Raw genomic sequence first — 14,699 nt, 5'->3', positions numbered from 1 at the left:
ACAACTGCATATCTCTCAACCAAGGAGGCCAAGGTTTTTCCTATTTAGGGGGAAAATACAACAGTTAGCATAATACAAAGTGTATAAACAAAATAAATAAATAAATTGAAAGATATAAATATAAATTACACTATGAAATGGTACTAATATCAGGTCAAGGAAAAAAATATGATACAAAGGAAAATATCATTGATGAGCAGAATAAATCACTTTTGTTTGGTTTGACAGAAAGTAGCTCAAATCTCATGTGGTTGGAGACACAATTGCTGTTACTGGAAAAGACAATGTATATTCTTGGGGAAGAGGCACGAATGGGCAACTTGGAATTGGGGACACCATTGACTGGTAATTGCTTCTAAACCTAGTATATTGTTGGGAATATTAGGTAGACATTCATCTTTTACTTTGTTGATTTTTTTTCTTCTTCATATTTTTTATGAACTCGCCTGGGAGACATTCTTTTATTTTGGTTGTAAAGATACATTTCAATTTAACTAGAAACATAGCCTTAGAATCAAAACTTGGCACTTGTATTTTCACAAGCCTTATTTCACTCGATACAGTCACAAAAAATGATGCAAAACCAAATAACAACAACAAAATCCATAATATGGAGCCCATTTTCATCTCAGCCATCTTTAACGTGATGGGATAGATTATAGAAATTAGGGTTCAAAGGAAGAACGATGATTAGGATTCCTAAGTTAGGATAGAATACACAGTAATTTGCTTTGCTTTACATGGAATGGCAAAGTGAAAAGGAGGAAGATATTGATCTCTTTCTCCGTCTCAATAATCAGAGTCCCCGTTTACTCTGCTAGTTATTAGGCATATATTTTTGTTTGAAGATTGTTGTTGACACATCTTTGTTAGGCTGAGAAACACGAGGATTTAAAAAACCGGCTGCAGTTAACTGCCGAGAATTTCCTCGACACTTAATTAGCAAGGATTTTCTCGGCAGTAAACTGCCGAAGCGTCCTGAAGCCAAGGCAGAGGCAGTAGCTTCATTTCATGAACCTGTAATGTGTTTCAAACACAAAACACAACATATGTACCTGTTATTTTTATGCATAATGGTTCAAATCACAAAACAAATATTTGCGCAAATGCACAACTTAATTAAACCAAACATTTTTATACCATTAAACAAAGTAAAATATTCCATGAAATGAAAAGTAATGTCATTAAAATACGAATATTATACAAACCAATGTCATCAAAATACCAAAACTAAAAAACAAGTTCTAAAAAACGAACTACGGAGGGTGAGACACAACGGTGTACCATCGTACATAGCCATCTACCATACGCCATGTCTGCTCTCCTGCATGCTCACCCCAATCGGCCGCCTTAAGCGTGTGAGTGCGGAAGTCGACGAAAGCCTGCACAATCTCAGCCGGTGACAGCTCTACAACATCCGGCGGATGTCTAGGGACGGTCTGGACGTATCCGTACTGCCTCAAAACCCTCTCGGTCAAGTGACGGTACACCCTACAATCACCGCACATAATCCAGCCTGAATACCAGAATACCTCCTCGAAAGCCTAGAAGTCCTTGTGCTCTTCGTACGGCCTCCAACATACGTCATCAAACATAATACGATCAAGCAGTGACTGATACGTGACCCCCTCTCCATGACCCTTCTGAAGCTTCCACCTCGCCGCAACCGGTAAGTTTTCAACATACTTGGTGTTTGGATCAACAGCATAAAACTTTGGAAAGTGCGCCAAAAACCATGCCTGCACAAACCAAACAAATCACATTTATAAATTATTACGCACAAAAAATATAACAAAAAAAATAAAAGTTAACAAAAAAATAAAATATAAGTTTTCTTACAGTGAGCAGTGTCACGCTTCCCCCAATCTGCCTGTCACCAGGTAAACAGCCCTCAGCTAACTCGCTGTATAGTTATGCAAGTGTCATCCCTCCCCACGAATAATTATGCATTCGCGCGTAGCCGTCCTCCATTGTCGTCAGATAGATCAACTCGATGCGTTTGTTGCTTCTATCCCAAACAACAAGCATCCAACCAAGTAGAGAATGTAACACCTCCAAAATAAGTCCTAACCCTCTCCAACTCCTCCAGCTCCTCTGGATCCTCTGTATCCGCCAAAATGTTAGCCCTACCAAGGCTAGTCGTATATAAGTCCTTCAGCTTTGGATAACTAATGTACCCACCATACTCTTTATTGCAAATTTTCTCTGCCTCCTTCTTCGACGTTCCAAGTGCCTCACCAATAGTGCCTCTCCCTCAAGTCTCAGCATCTTCTTTCGGTGGCCCAACATCCTCCCTTCAATCTGAAGATGCATAAGACATGCGACATCCTCCAAAGTCACGGTCATCTCCCCCATGAGAAGTGCTGGTCTCGGGATGCCACCTCTCGCATAGAGTCATCTGCAAACCATGAGGCACAGTGGCGTAGCCCAGGAAAACCAAATCATGTAACCCGCTCTCCCTAAGAGGACCCCAAAACCAATCATGATTCTCGTTTGGACGTCCGAGACTCAAAATCTTAGCCCCATGATTAATCGGTTTTACATCACGCTTCTTACGACACTGAAATAATAGAAAAATAAACATAGTTTAAACAATGTAAACATTTAAGTAATCAAAATAAAACTTAATAAATGCAAAAATAAAAATCACAAATTTAAATTGCCGCACATATTTTTAATTTAAGACATAACACATGTAAAACTTAAAAAAAACACATAACAAAAACAATTTAAATCATAATTAAACATAAAGAAAACAATAAAAGTTGAAATAAAGAAAATAATTAAACATAAAGAAAGAATTAAAAAAAAAACACATATAAAAGTTGATATAATAATTAAACAAACGCACATATAAAGAAAATAATTAAACATAAAGAAAAAACATTTTAAAAAATTACACTTACGTTCTCTGAATTATACCAAAGCGGCAATGCCATATGATTGGCATAAGAGTGCAGCAGATATATATTTTCCGGTCCTCCAGGAAAGGGAGGGTCCACAGGTAACACCTCCGGGGCAGCCGCCGTAACACCCCGTTTTTCCAACATGCAAAATAATACATAATAATCAGAGTATTCAACTTAAACAGGATGTCACACTTCTTTAAAAGATAAATAGAGTAAAATTATTATTTATTTAAATATCTTTTATCAATAATTCAAATTAACTCGCAGCGGAAAAATATTTCATTATTCAACAAAATGACATTACGGCCTCAACATAGACAACATCATTAAATCCAACAAACTTGGTCCAACAATAAATTCATAGAGAAAAATATGTAACAAAGGAAATAAACATCAAAGTCCTCATCCGGTTAAGTATCAGAGCGACTCCTAAGACGACATGAGGAATCAACTCAAATCAGTGGTTGCTCCTGGTTATCTGCATGTTACCCACGTAGAGGCAACATTCAAACAGAATGGGTGAGATTTCACATTCAATAATAATATGCATATAATTCTATAAAAGAATTTAACAACATGAAACAACAACAATTTATCATCAACGATACTGATAAATAATGAGTCAAGTAGAGAATTTAACAACACAAAACAAAAGTAATTCATCATCAACAATACTAATAAACAATAATTTAGATAAGAGAATTTATCAACATAAAACAACAACAAATCATCATCAACAATAGTAATAAACAATGAGTCAAGTAGAGAATTTAACAACATAAACAACAACAATTAAACAATGTTAATGCTTCACATAATTTCTCAAGAACAACTCATTAATTATTTCGACAACTTGACAACACGACGACAATACCGACAACTCAACATCAACGACAATGCAACGACAACAACATCAACTTGACAATGCAATATGCATGTGGTACCAATCAGGGCATCAAGCCCCCAACTTATAGAGCATAGGCTCTCAACGTGGTATGAATGATCAAGCATTTGACAGGGCATCAAGCCCCCAGCTTTATATGAATGATTATACATTCAACAGAGCATCAAGCCCTCAACTTTAATGATTATGCATGGACTCATCAACAATTGCAACAACAACCAACAACATCGACAACATCGACAACAACTTACAAATTTAACGACATTGACGACAACAGCGGCAACGACTTCGCATTATGACTTCATTATTCATCAATCATAAACAACATCATATAATAATTCATCAATCATGAACAACATCATATACATTCATATTCATTGACATATACACTCATATAATAATTCATCAATCATGAACAACATCATATACATTCATATTCATCGACATATACACTCATATAATAATTCATAAATCATGAACAACATCATATACCTCATATTTATCAACATATACATTCATATAGATATTAAATCATCCAACAAAGATATTCACGTCAAACCAAGTTAGATCCACCACAACATAGGTTAAATACTCTTAAACACCTTAATTGAACTCATAGTACACAAGCTTTGAAGTTTGGAGACAATCCATAAGTTTTGGGTTGACTTAGAAATAGTTATGCGGAATTTTCATAAAATTTCACTAAGACCACCTTGGAGTATTTTCATCATATCTCAAAAACCAAAAATCATTTTCAAGTCAAACCAAAGCCACTAGAAAGCTAACACGATTATCTAAAACTTTCATGTTTATACCAAAACTCAATTCAAAACAGAAACGTGTGAAAAAGATGCAAGAACATGAAAAGGGATATGCATCAGACATACTGAAATTGCAGGTTTTCTGTCAAAATCGCCTCATGATTTCGACAGCATCATACATGCTAAAATCATAGATTTTTCTGCGATTTTCTACCATGGGAGCCTCCTTGGCTCCATTTCTTGACCCTAAACTCTCCAAAATCGTCAATAATCATCACCATATGATTACCCTATCATTAGAACGTTAATCCATCACTAACCTACCTGATTAACCACTCTTTTCACCGTTCAATTCTATGGTTCACTTTACCCTAGATTATTTCTCTCAAATTATAATCTCTCAACAATCAAATTGCAATTCAAACCTAACTTCTATAACATCAAAATTATCAACAACAAAATTAAACCCTAATTTCTATAACATCAAAACTAACAAAGCAACAACATGTTAAACCCCTTTTTAGAATCATACAATCCATTATTAGAGAAAGTTAGTCCCTTGGATGTTAAACCCCTTAGATTAGGGATCAGTTATGGTGCATAAGGAAATCCTTATGCACCGTGCATAAATCCCAACATAATTGCTTCCTACACCCCCAAAGGAAACCAAACAAAACAAAACAAAACGAATCAAACGTGGAAACAAACTGGATCATCACCGTCGTTCATCATTATCACCACTTGAATCTTCAATCTCATTATCAACAGCGTCGTTCATCATCATCACCGTACCAGAATGCCAAAACCATTTAGCTATGGAAATAGTTTCTGTGAGTTGTACTCCAAACCCATTTTGTTGTGGAAATGGTTTCCAGAATCTTCAATCTCATCATCAACACTGTCGTTCATCATCATCACCGTACCGGAATGCCAAAACCATTTTGCTGTGGAAAACCATTAGATGTACTTAATGGTTTCCAGCAGTTTCCCAGCCATAAATCCCTCTAACATCACAAAGATTTCGAATCCAGTAACAACTTCAGATCTGAAACCGTGAACCTCATGAACACTAAACCACAGAAAATCACATAAACATCCTCTATCACTCTCGAATTCATCAATAAATCTAGAATCGGTTTAGAAGAGGTAGAGGGAGAGTTTGTACAGCCTACCACAACAAGATTTGAACCAGATCGGAACAACACTTCAACACAACAACAAATCCGAACCGGATCGGAGAAGAAGACCAAAACGCGAAACGGATCCGTGAAGAACAAGAGGTAGTTTCATTTTCTCTTTTTGTTCCGTTTTTTTACTCGTAGATCTACGCTCGTGTGAGTTTATTTTTTGAGAAATCTAAGGCGATATTTGGAATCAACACAAAAAAGGATGTCTAAAACCGTGAAAACTTTTTGATTTGGACGGAGTTTTGAACTCCGGTGCGGTGGTGTCACCACCGGCCACTGCGCCGGAATCATCATGTGTGGTCGGAAGAGATTAAGACTCATCTGAATTGTAGAGAGAGGGAGAGCTTTATGTTTTAGTGAGAGAAGTGTTTGAATCAAATGAAGTTTGATTTGGTGTAGTTTGAGAAGCCTAGGATTATTACACGTGTACACTAGATCTGATGGTTGTGAAGTGTTTATGCACGGTGCATAAGGATTTCCTTATGTACCATAACTTTTGTGAGTCCCTAACACATCGTATGCCAAGTCAGTATAAGACATGTGCCACATCATCACTTAACAGATTTTTTTAACGGCAGGGACTAAAGTGATAACAGAAGTGTAGAGTCAGAAACTTGTTTATATTTAATCCTGAATTAGGGACCTATGTGACAGCGAGGTGCAGAGCTAGGGACTAAAGTGACTATTGTTCTTATTAATATTAACAAAAAAATTTACATGTATATGTGTAAAAGGTTTTCTAATGTCAAGCAATCAGCATATCATAACTAATTGTGAGCAATTTTATTTTATTTTATCAATAATTGTATGCAATTTGATAAATGGTTTTTTGGTTACGATAAAAGTCAATTTTTTTTAGAAGAAATGAGATCGATTTGGTTGCTGGGTGGGGGGAATTAAAGAGCGGGGTAATAAGGAAGTGGATGCTCGGTTTTTACTTCTGACATGATACTAATAATTATTAATATTAACAAAAAAATTTAAAACTCAAATATTTATAATGATATGTTGGTTACGATTGATTAACAATACAAAAACTCTTTACATTGTGTATACGAAAAAAATGGTATTTATAATATGACAAAAGTTAACTTTATGTGTGCATGCCTCTACGCACGAGTCGGATTAGTCGTTCATCATTGGTGGGTCGGAAACCGGTGCAAAAGCAAAAAAAAAAATTAACTTCATGTGCCTCACATTCTGAATTTATTTTTTATTTTGTCCTATACCTTTCATTCGTTGATGAGAAGCTGTGTTTTTTTAGATAAATTCGTAGGGATCTTAAATTTTGTTGGATTATGTATCGTACATATAAAATTCATTTAAATTTGATTTAATTTTTAAATAATTAATATGAAAATATGACATATTATCTAGTTGGTTGGAATAGAGTTGCTCGTCCCAAGTATCATATGAGCTAGAGATACTAATACTTATCTTGGTAAGCTTGTTTGGGATTCGGTCCAATCATCTAATAGTCTTTGGGCCGACCTCCTCATGTTGGTGGTTTGCGCTTCCTCCATGTTGTTGTCCAGAATAGCGCCTCAACCACTTGGTCTTCCATCATAAAAGTAAAAAACATCATAAAAGATGGTTTCTCTTGGCGCGCGTGATCAAATAGTTCTTCTTTTTGGTCTTATCCCTGGAATTCATTTGGTTATTTAGGGTCCTTGGCACCCTTTATTGACATCCATGATCAGCACTTGACAGTTAAAGACGTCACATCCTCTCTCGGCCCTTATACTCATGTTCTTTACGTGTCTGACAACATCAACAACATTCACCTTAAATTCAATGTTTCCCTAGAAGATGCTTTCATTTGGACAAGTAACAAAAGTGGTAACTACACTACCAATTACCAAAAGTGGATATTCTTGGCTACTTTATCGCATGAATCTGGTAACTCTTTCTACCCATAATCTCTCTTGGTCTTGAATTTGGAAAATATAGCTCACGAAGAAAAAAAATCAAATTTTTAATTTGGCATCATTCATGGTTCAATTATCCAGATTTTTTTATTTATCATGGTTGAACATGATTGGCTTAAGAATGGTTTTTTGGGTCCTAATTCTTTTCTTTTCACCGATGTTCTTTGATGGACTTGGCACCAGAGAAACAACATGTGCTTATGTAAAGAAATTTGGTCCATAAGTAATCTATCTTTCAACATTCAAAATATGGTTAAAACTTTTAAAGTTTGGTTTAATCAAATCTCTAATGTTGCGTTGGAAGATAGACTCATAAAGTGGAATAACAACACAATCACTCTAACGCCATCCTTAATGTTGATGGAGCTGCTTAGGCTCCCCTATAAGATCTTGGTTTGGCGATGTCGTAAAAAATAATGTTGGTGTTTACTTGTCAGGTTTTTCATGTTATATTCACAATTCCTCAGATATTCTCCCAACCAAGTTACTTGCTATTTATCAGGGTCTTTTGTTAGCTAAATCTATGGATATTAATGAGCTCATTTGCTAATTCCTTGCATAGTATAAATCTCATAAAAGGTCAATCCATGAAGTACCACGTTCATGCTATTTTGATTCAAAACATAAAAGATTTGATCTAGCAAAGCAATATCATTATTTGCCACACTCTTCATGAAGGGAATAAGTGTATAAATTTTAAGATCAAACTTGAAACTTTATCGAATGTGGATCTCCTCATCCATTCTTCTTCTCCAAATGTTATTAGAACATATAGGAATCCTATAAGAGATTCACATGATCACATACATACCGCCGAGTCTAATATTGTTTGTGTTTTTGGTAAACTTGGTCTCCCAAGCATTATCGGTTTATCACAAAGGTTATATTAACGATAGCGACTATATGGTGGATATGCACTCTACACATAAAAAAAGGGATTTAATTGCCGGTCCGTATGATTTCACCTAACCTGAAAAGTCATGGCCCTTTTTTTTTCTTCCCACTTGTTAGTACATAGTACATATTCTTTGCATAATTGGAAGTGAAAGAAAATAGAAACAGTACCATGTGGTGTTGACCCAAATTTGGGGCCGTCTAGTTGTAGTATATGAGGGCAATGATTGTTGTGTGACTTGAAAGTTGAAACATATGGGACCTTGTTTTCCAGTAATTCACATCCGAATTTATGACGGAAAATAATGTATCATTTTGCCTAGGTGTTTTTCTTTGTGGATTGGTATATCTTGATTCTTGACAGGTGTGATTTTTGAAAGATTATTAATAGGATAAAAGTAGCTCTCGTAAAATATAAATGTATGGACCATCAAACTGAAATTTTCCTTCTTTGTCATGATGACCAATAAAAATGATGTACATTCCTTGTGATCAAATAATATAGATTAATATGTGTTGCTTAACTTTGTTTTTCCTATTTTATCTTTGACAGTACTCTGTATTTTAACTGCAAAAAAAATGTATCCCTCGCCCTATATGCGAGGATGTAAACTCCATGCAATGTTCTCCCTTGAAGATATATATAGCAAGCTAATAGAGCCCACATACATAAATTAGTGGCATTGCAACTGCAACATTTATGGTACCAAAAGATGACCCCAGCAATTTTATTTATAATAAGCTAATAGAACCTACATACATAAATTAATAATGGCAATTTTCATTGAAAATGACACAATAAGATTCAAATCACATGAATCTTAATCTAAATGGCTTGAACAGTGTGAATGAATATAAGTTTCTGAGTTTCCTACGGAATCACTCCATGACTTGGCAATAATAAAAAATGACACCTTCTAACAGGATAAGAAATAATCTATCATGGCCACCTTAGCTCTTGGCCTTGGTACGCAATTTTTGAATAATAGTGTAAACACTAGAAAGTAAATGTGCTATGATCCGTACTTGCAGATATTCTCAAATCCCATATACTCATGATTGGCAATCTTGTGCACCATATTTGAAATGCCAACTCCACCTAACAAGATGAGTGAAAATATTAGTGTACCATATATTGATATAATGTTTGTGCATAGTCAGCCACGTCTAGACTGTCTGATTAAAATTACAATGTAGATTTCCATTTTTTTTAATCTGAACTACCCGGTTCAAAATCTTGACATTCGGATTTTAATCAGCCGTCTAAATGTGACTGACTGCGTTCAATTACGAGGTTATGATTGCACACAACCCAAATCCAAAAAATGGGTAAGCTTACCTAGTGAGATTGCACTGATAAATATTGTGCCGGCTAGAATAAAGATGATGAGTGATGCTCTTCCAAATAGGATGATCAGCCTTCTCACAATATGTTGTCCAACCAAGGCTGCAATAGTAGCCACCAGGCTCAAGTAAAGAGCTGTGTGTCACATTTCAAAAAGCACATTGGTCAGAAATCAGAAGGAACTGGAACTGGAATATTATAAAAGTAGAAAGTAAGCAAGGAGCGATCGCGGCACGAACCATAAGGAACTGGAAATCGTTTCAGCAAGTAGTATTCCACAACAGACATAGACGAGGAGAATGTCATTGCAAAAGTGGCTGTGGCGCTTGACACCTGCACAGATGACACCCGATCCAATTAGGAATCACTTAATGATCAGGATAAGAGAAGCATGATTTATATACTGCAGTTTGAAACTCACTTGAGGAGGGACTCCTAGCTCTAGAAAAAGCGGACCCATAACAAATCCGCCTCCTAGTCCCAGCAATCCACCGACTATACCGGCCAGCACACCAAAGACACAATAGATGACTAGCTGGCCAACTGTAAATGCTTTCCCTTGATCACCAGTAGAAGCTATCACTCTTCTCCCTGTGAACAATGCAGTTGCCTCGTACGCAGTTACCCCAACTGCGATTGGGATCTGCATATGTAACATGATTCAAACTTTTTCTGATATTTTTGTAACTTGTAACATACATTCAAATACAAATTCATAAAAGTTGAGTGACAATGAGATATCATGTTCAATTAAAAAGCAAAACCACAAGAGTTAAATTTACCTGTAACAAGTTCAGTATCCAATATGCTGCAGAACATGTAGTTGTGTAGTTTTGCTGTCAACAGGAGGCTTGAATTAATTGAAAGTTATAAACTGGTATTATGTATTAATAACTGTGATGACAGAACATACCTTGGCAATCTGTAGTGCAAGGAATGAAATCCACACAAATGCTAGTAGCCCAAACTCCTTCCAGTATACATTTTCAATTATAGACACCTGCAATTGAACGAATTATTATATCAATAATGTGTCAATTAAGTGGTAAGAGTTTGTCCTTCTAATCTATAATGAAGGAGTCCATTGAAAAAAGACCATTAATGTCACTTTGATCAATAATAATTTACCCCTTTCCCCAAATATATATTTTTTTAAATTACCATATTCCTATTAAATATGGAAATATCACCCTCCCTCAATATATAATATTCTCCTGTACCTTGTTTTCCTTTTCAATGGCAACATTTGGTCCAGTTGGAAGAGCTTTATATTCTCCTGAACCTAACCAAAAAGAAATTGAATACACTCTGACATCAGGAAAAATAATGGTCCAGGACAACTTTATTTTGTTTTGGGAAAATAATCCTGAACTCACCATTTGATTCTTGTCTCCTGGCAGCCTCCTAGAAATAAAATTTTCAAGTGATTGTCACTAAATAATTTACGAAAAAATAACATATAAAACATTTATTTGTTTACAATGGTAAAATTTTAGCTTTGAAAATGTAGCGAAAGCATTATACTACATGATAAATTAAATGAAACCTTTTTCATTATGGTTTCCTTATTCCATGTCTCAAGCCCTTTAAAGAATGCTTTTGTTGATGTGCCTGCATGAGAGTAAAAATATTCAGAGGAGCAACAAAAATGTCTAATTACTGAAGAAGACAGTTGAATTGAATTAATGGTTACCTAAGAAAAGAACAATAAGCAATATAGTGACAAGCCAATCAGGAAATACAACGTTGAAGACGACTCCAATGCTGATACCAAGCATGAGCATAGGTTGAATGAGAAGTGCCAAATCATAGTCAATAATTGGCATGTCCAATGTAGGATGTCTCAGCCTAAGGTTGTAGTAGACAGTTGACAGAGCTGCACCCATGATCATACCTGAAACAAACAGAACACCCCATAAATCAATAAATATAGTGCTAATCCAAGAAGCTGCAAATGTTTTCTCTTTGATTAATGTTCAGGGATAATTTAGTTTTTAAGGTGCATTAAGAGCTCTTATTTATACTTGTTTGTGGAAGTATTCTTTTTTTTTTTTATCCAAAATCCAGTGTATCTCAAACTCTGGTTTTGGATAGGCAAATGTTAAGTTGTTAGTTTTCTAACTTTTTCAATCTTTAGCTTAAACCAATTGAATCATCCAAGAAAATTATTTAATTAAGGTTTTTTTATCATTAGCAAACACTAATTATTTCATCCCTAATGTATGTATCTAATATGAACCTTCAAAAATGTTCAAAGAGAGACCCTTACATTTTAACAATTTTTTTTCTTTGAACAAGCAAAACTAGCCAAATGAATTTCCATTTTAATAAAATATTATTATTTTTCCTTTTCTTTAATTTTTATAAAGTTTAATTGTTTACTAAATGATAAGGGATAGCTTTAATCCCATTATAATATCTCCTTTGCAAAGTAATTTTAGCATAGAGAAACTCTTATGCTGGTCAAAAATTTTTTTTGACACATTCATAAAAAGATAAGAGAATTATACAATATATATTTTTAAATAATTAAATGATGTATATTTGTACGTGAATTATCTTAAATCTTATGTTCAATTTTGGACCATACAAAGTATTTTGAAGTACTATGTACTGTTTTTAATTTCCTTGATAAGCATTTAATTCAAGTACTTGTTATCTTCCGGCAGTTAAGTGGTTGAAATAATTATCTGAAAGTAACGGCAGTGTTAATTGTACTAAGGTTCAGAATTGACAAGAGAAAGACAGTTACTACTCGTAATAATTTTTATTTTATTTTTGAGAATAACGTGTAAGCACGTGTCTTACATTTGGAGATAGCAGTCGATGATTTAGGATCAAATCCAATAATAAGACTGAGCATAGGAACGAATATGCCACCACCACCTACACCTCCAACACTTCCAAACGCTGCTCCACAAAATCCAATAAAACTACCCAACACAATTTGCCACCCAAATTCCATTTCCTGCAACAATACAAATAAACAAAAGAAGCACTTTATTATATTACCCAAAGTTACAATAACTGACAAAAACATGTGAAAAACAAAAACATATCCATAGAATGAAGGAATAAAACTAAATATTTATCTTTTGATTTAGATTCAACTTTAAGATAAAACAAAGACATAAAATCCAACAGAAAAGTGAAATCTTACCGGCCACACGTGTTGATAACCCGATCCATCTGATTTCCATAAGAAATTAACAGCTTTTGTGAGAAAGCTTTGTTCATGTTTTTGAGGTTGAGTAGTAACATTAAAACTTGGTAGTTGTATTTTCACAAGCTTTCTTTCACCAGATACAATCAAAAAAGAACCAAACAATAACAACATCATCCATAATATGGATCTCATTTTCATATCAACCATGTTTTTTGTTCTTTGAATTGACACACTCTCACACGTTTCAAAACGATAAAATCTCTTGTTCAAAAAACAGAACCAAGACTCGTGTTCTGTTTGGTGAGGAAGAAAATTCGGACAGGTAGAACTGAATTTTCGGGTGATGTTAAAAAAAAAATCCACAGAAAATAAAGGAACAAGCTCTTGATAATTTCTTCACTTTGGCGTGAAGGGATAAATATAATAACAAATCAAATATAAAAAATGAAAATTGAGATTGAAAGGGAAGAAATGATGGATGAATAGTGAATAAAAGAAGACAATAATTTGGTTTGCAAAATGGGAATGAAATGAAATGAAGGAAGAGATTGATTGATATATATCTCTTACTTCGTCTCTGCGTGTGATATTTCAGAGTTCCGTTTACTCGGCTACTTATGTATATATATTTATCAATAAAAAAAACATCATCATTGAGATTCATTATTATTGTCAAAAAATTATAAAAGATCTATATATTATTATTATTTTTAAAAAAATATTATTATTAATTTATTTGTGACACAGGATTCTTGAATTAGTTTTTGTGTTTATCATGTTTCTTTTGGTATTTTCTTAATTTTTTTGGTATATTCTTTTTTGTCAGACAAACACACCACCTGTAACTCAATCTGACGTGGAGAATATTGAAACGTTTTCCTTCTTATCGTTCAAGTACAGTCTTCTACGGTTCTATCCACCCTCTTTACTTTTTGGTAAATTCTCTTATGCTTGCTTTTTTTTATGGAGATATTTATACAACAACTTTCTAATAAATTTTTTTTTGTAAATTCAAATGGTAACAATAATTTAATAGAATAAAAATTCAATCTTTTAATGAAATTCAACTGTATCTTAGTTTTTTTTTACAAAGAGCTACTTCTTACAAATATAAAAAAAAATATCTCCATTTTTTCTGCAAATCAGAACACTATTGTTGTTATTTTTTGAATAAAAACTTTTATCGGATATGAACCGACAACTTATGCTTTACCATAGTGTTACTCTACCACTAAGTTAAAGAGGCTCCATTTGAGTCAATTCTCGAATAAGGAACCATCCAATATGAATATGAGTTTAGTACAATTGTTTGTTACTCTCATATTGTATTTTTACTTTTGTTTTTGTTTTTATCTCTACGTTGTTAAAAGAGAAAGAAGGTATCTTAAAGGTTGTAAAAAATTGTTCTGTAGATGTCATTATTCTTGTTTATTTTAGATATGAGTAATGATATTTGAACAATTTTTTTGCTATAATTTTTGGGACAACCTTGTTGTGCTCTCTTTTCATTGGTCAAAAACAATGGAGAGAGAAAAAGGAAGAGAGAGAATAAGAAGATAATGTGAGTATGAGAGAGAAAGTTGTACAAAAATGATTGTACAAATA

At 34.1% G+C, this 14,699-nt stretch overlaps 1 protein-coding gene across 1 annotated transcript; it reads right to left on the bottom strand.

Annotated features, from left to right (window-relative positions):
* Positions 1-9,280: 9,280 nt before the first annotated feature.
* On the bottom strand, positions 9,281-13,684 carry LOC25490062 (sulfite exporter TauE/SafE family protein 3). The gene is made up of 12 exons (XM_013606494.3): positions 13,089-13,684; positions 12,737-12,896; positions 11,622-11,822; positions 11,475-11,539; positions 11,305-11,332; positions 11,149-11,210; positions 10,842-10,928; positions 10,711-10,764; positions 10,350-10,571; positions 10,168-10,261; positions 9,923-10,063; positions 9,281-9,682 (listed from the first exon to the last, which is right to left on the bottom strand). Exons 1-12 carry the CDS (start codon positions 13,299-13,301, stop codon positions 9,597-9,599), a joined length of 1,413 nt encoding a protein of 470 aa, XP_013461948.1. The 5' UTR covers positions 13,302-13,684; the 3' UTR covers positions 9,281-9,596.
* Between the last annotated feature and the right edge of the window lie 1,015 nt (positions 13,685-14,699).

This window comes from Medicago truncatula, chromosome 3 (assembly GCF_003473485.1).
Source record: "Medicago truncatula cultivar Jemalong A17 chromosome 3, MtrunA17r5.0-ANR, whole genome shotgun sequence".
NCBI classification, from domain to species: domain Eukaryota; kingdom Viridiplantae; phylum Streptophyta; class Magnoliopsida; order Fabales; family Fabaceae; genus Medicago; species Medicago truncatula.
This window is presented reverse-complemented; position numbering and strand designations above follow the sequence as displayed.